Genomic DNA, 3,291 nt, shown 5'->3' on the forward strand with positions numbered 1-3,291 from the left:
AAAATATATATGTGATCATTGTCACACCAAAACGCTACCTCCAAATTTTTAGGAGGAAAGCTTAAGTATTTTGATCTGTGCAAAAAAGGTAAGTCGAGCTCCAAATGTTACACTTACTTTTGTTTTTACCACCGACGAATCACCGTCATTCCGTTTCGCATGAAAATTGGCAAGCACTTTTATTACACTAACAAGAACACCTACGAAAAAATTCAGAATTTTTAAATTTTATTTACTATTTATTTTCAATTTACTGTTCATTAGGGAGCATATGCTCCCAAGAGCCAAAACGGCCCTCTCGCTCTATCTATACATCACAGAATACGTGAATCTTGGCGAAGATCAATGGCACAAGATCCACGTGCCACCGGATCTGCGTACCCTAAATCTTCTCCCTTGTTGTTGCGTCCATACGTTGCTTGTTGCTTGTGTGCGTGTGCGCGCACACACGCGCGTGTGTGTGCACTGAATTTCTTCTTCTTTTTTCCCTGATGATCTTTCATCCAGGCGAGCAATGCCACAGGTCCTTCGTGGAGCAAAAACGCCATAGGTCTCAAGTTCAGAAAATGGGTTGAACTCTCTCCTCATGGCTCGAGTACACGCCGATCGTTTGCACAGGAAGAAGCTTGATGACTGAGTTGCATCTTGCAGCATGCATGCTTGGCAGAAATCCCAAAAACTGGCCAGAGACCACATCTTCTTGCACTCGAGAACCAGCTGCTATTCGAAATGTTCGAATCGGTCTTTGCTATACTGAAGATCACCTACGTATAAGGTACACGTGTACATGATGCCCCGCAAAGAAAAGGTCGAGGTGTAATGTAGGGTTGTAATGCTAATTCAAGTGTTAACAATATCTGTTGATCATATCTAAGAAACAGATCTTTACATCCACAAACAGAAGTAGAAGTGCTTATGAAAAACCACCACAACGACAAATGGAGCATAAGAAAAGACAATGTAATCTTACATATACTGAACTTAAACAAGGTAGTAAGCTGGTAACATTTTAGGTTAATAGAAAAACCTGGCATCCCAACGAAATAAAAAGTTTAAGTTTCTTGGCCTGGACACACATTATAACACCGACTAACATAGTAATTTACAAGGTGGTTCAGCATATAAAACAGGGATTGGTCCTGCTGGCATACAGAAAAGAAGACGTCATTCACTACACAGAAGATTCTTGAGCTGGAAGTTTTGAGTAGCATGGTACATAGACATGGTATTGAAACCGCTCAAAGTGGTCTCGTATCTCATTGAGTTCCCTGGTGCTGATGTTGTAAGAAAGAAGCTTATTTGTCTTCTGGTCAGAGAGGAAAACAAGGTCTCTCTCCAAATCGAGAGCAAGAATCCAGTAATCACAGTTCCAAAACCAGTGGAGGTCACCACCATCGCCACCATTGTCATAGTAAACAAAGTCATCCCTTCCAAATGCATCTGTCATACTAGTATGACACTTCACATACCAATCATGAGCATATTCATCTAGAGTCCAAATCACGATTGAGTGACCACTCACATCTGGCATCGCATAGTGTAAGTTCCCTAAAGATTTGCCAAAGCAACCATGGGTAAAAGTACCCACATAAAAAGTGTCAGATGGCTTCTCAATGATCTGATGATAGGGAAGTTTGCCATCACGCATTAACTTCAAGGCTCCAAACACCAAAACGTCTTGTCCAGTAGTCTCCGCATACAACACTCCATCAAGAAATAAGTGAGATCTCCAACAAACACTTACATAAGAATCCCATTTATCATCCACAAGCCACATGGACCCATCAGAAAAGATCTCAAGTTTGCTCATCGGACTGTGGTAATGCTGATTAAAGTTGAAGACATAGAAGTGTGGTGACCATGAAGGATCAAATGCCAAAATAGTTGCATCACGACGGCTATCAGTTCCAACATGAGTGTCAGGAAGTATCCTCCACTCTCGTGTTGCTGGGTTGCACACAACAAAGCGACAAATGCCTGGAGAGGTATAGCTGCTCCTGTACTTACAGAGAACAAGACCATTGCAGCAGTCAAGAAATTCTAAATGCTCATATTGTGGCACGTCAGAAAGAATTCCATCGATTTCTCCATCATCTTGGGACAGGCTAACAAGCGGGATTGCAGACTTATTGTGGCCTTGGTACAAAAGGCCAGTGGTTACTTTTTTGGGCAGCTTCTTGCAGTAGTCTGGATCAGCAGAGAAGGCGGACCAGGCCTTATAGGCACATTTGCAGCGGCAGAAAGACTTGTACGTCAGCCGAGAGAGGATATCGACTACTAGATCATCGGTTAACCTAGCAGCAGTGACTTCCTTGTCAAGGTCCATGTCTTTATGTTAACTTACTGCCACTGAAAGGAAAAAAGGAAACAAAGACACTTAAAAAGACAAAATAGTTTAGCTACACAAACTTATTTTGCAAAAGAATAAGATGCAGCTTAGTAGTTTTAACAGTTTTAACCTAAACTCATAGGGAACACATAGAATAAAATTTACTGAAGTTTTTTTAGCAAATTATTTGGACAAGGTACTCATAAGATATTTAGTCGTTTCTTATGGGGAAGAAAATATCACACCTGCAGGCAGGACTGCGGTCTAGTGATCTGCACTAGGAGAAGGCAGTTGCTACATGGCGGGAGAGGTCTAGCGGGGAGGAGGAAATAAGCTCAGATCTGAAATAAAGAATATGGCAAGGCCTTGAGCACAACCATACGTAGGAGCGTAGGAGAATAACGAGGGCCGGGTAGAGGAGGCGCAGGACGGAGGACTCACAGCGCAGCTTGTTTCCCGTCGGCGGTGAAGGAGATGGCTCGCCGCCGGCGAACGAGGGTCGCCGCCTGTGAAGGACCAGAGAAGGGGAAGAGGAAGAGGTCAGAGCTGTGTGCGAGAAGGTGTACGAGTAGTTGTGGGCTACTGGGCTACCTACTGGGCTATTGGGCTACTGGCCAGATCTGGCTCAAAGGAATATTTTTCCGAAATTCAACTTCAACTTTTCCAAACTTTCAAATTCATGAAATTTAAACTTACAAAAAAATAGATGGACTATTCTACTAATTTATTATGAAAGGGGTTTAAATACATATATAGAAGTAAACATAAAACACAGGGTTTAAGTCACCTGGAAGCCGCTTTAGTGCTTTAGGTATTGATGTTGGGCGTGCATAAGCGAGAGAGTCCGCCATGTTCCCCGGCTCCCCTCCACTTCTCCACTCTCCCTTTTTGACCAAGAGAACGAGACCATCGACCACCTCCTCTCTGGATGTGTCACCTCTCGCATTGTCTGGCACGAGATC

The 3,291-nt window shown here is 43.1% G+C and overlaps 1 protein-coding gene across 2 annotated transcripts; it reads right to left on the reverse strand.

Annotated features, from left to right (window-relative positions):
• Window positions 1-946: 946 nt before the first annotated feature.
• On the reverse strand, window positions 947-2,888 carry LOC119320199 (F-box protein At5g07610-like). Of its 2 annotated transcripts, XM_037594309.1 has the most exons (3): window positions 2,771-2,888; window positions 2,575-2,670; window positions 947-2,349 (listed from the first exon to the last, which is right to left on the reverse strand). In XM_037594309.1, exon 3 carries the CDS (start codon window positions 2,324-2,326, stop codon window positions 1,172-1,174), a length of 1,155 nt encoding a protein of 384 aa, XP_037450206.1. In that variant the 5' UTR covers window positions 2,327-2,349; window positions 2,575-2,670; window positions 2,771-2,888; the 3' UTR covers window positions 947-1,171. The 2 variants fall into 2 exon arrangements, with proteins under 2 accessions (XP_037450206.1, XP_037450210.1); XM_037594313.1 differs by lacking the exon at window positions 2,575-2,670 and having other exon boundaries at window positions 2,771-2,865.
• Window positions 2,889-3,291: the final 403 nt, after the last annotated feature.

Source organism: Triticum dicoccoides, chromosome 1B (assembly GCF_002162155.2).
Source record: "Triticum dicoccoides isolate Atlit2015 ecotype Zavitan chromosome 1B, WEW_v2.0, whole genome shotgun sequence".
Taxonomy (NCBI): Eukaryota; Viridiplantae; Streptophyta; class Magnoliopsida; order Poales; family Poaceae; genus Triticum; species Triticum dicoccoides.

Bases quoted from the DNA above. Each gene is read 5' to 3' on its own strand.
- LOC119320199 (XM_037594309.1), bottom strand. From the start codon at position 2,326: ATGGACCTTGACAAGGAAGTCACTGCTGCTAGGTTAACCGATGATCTA.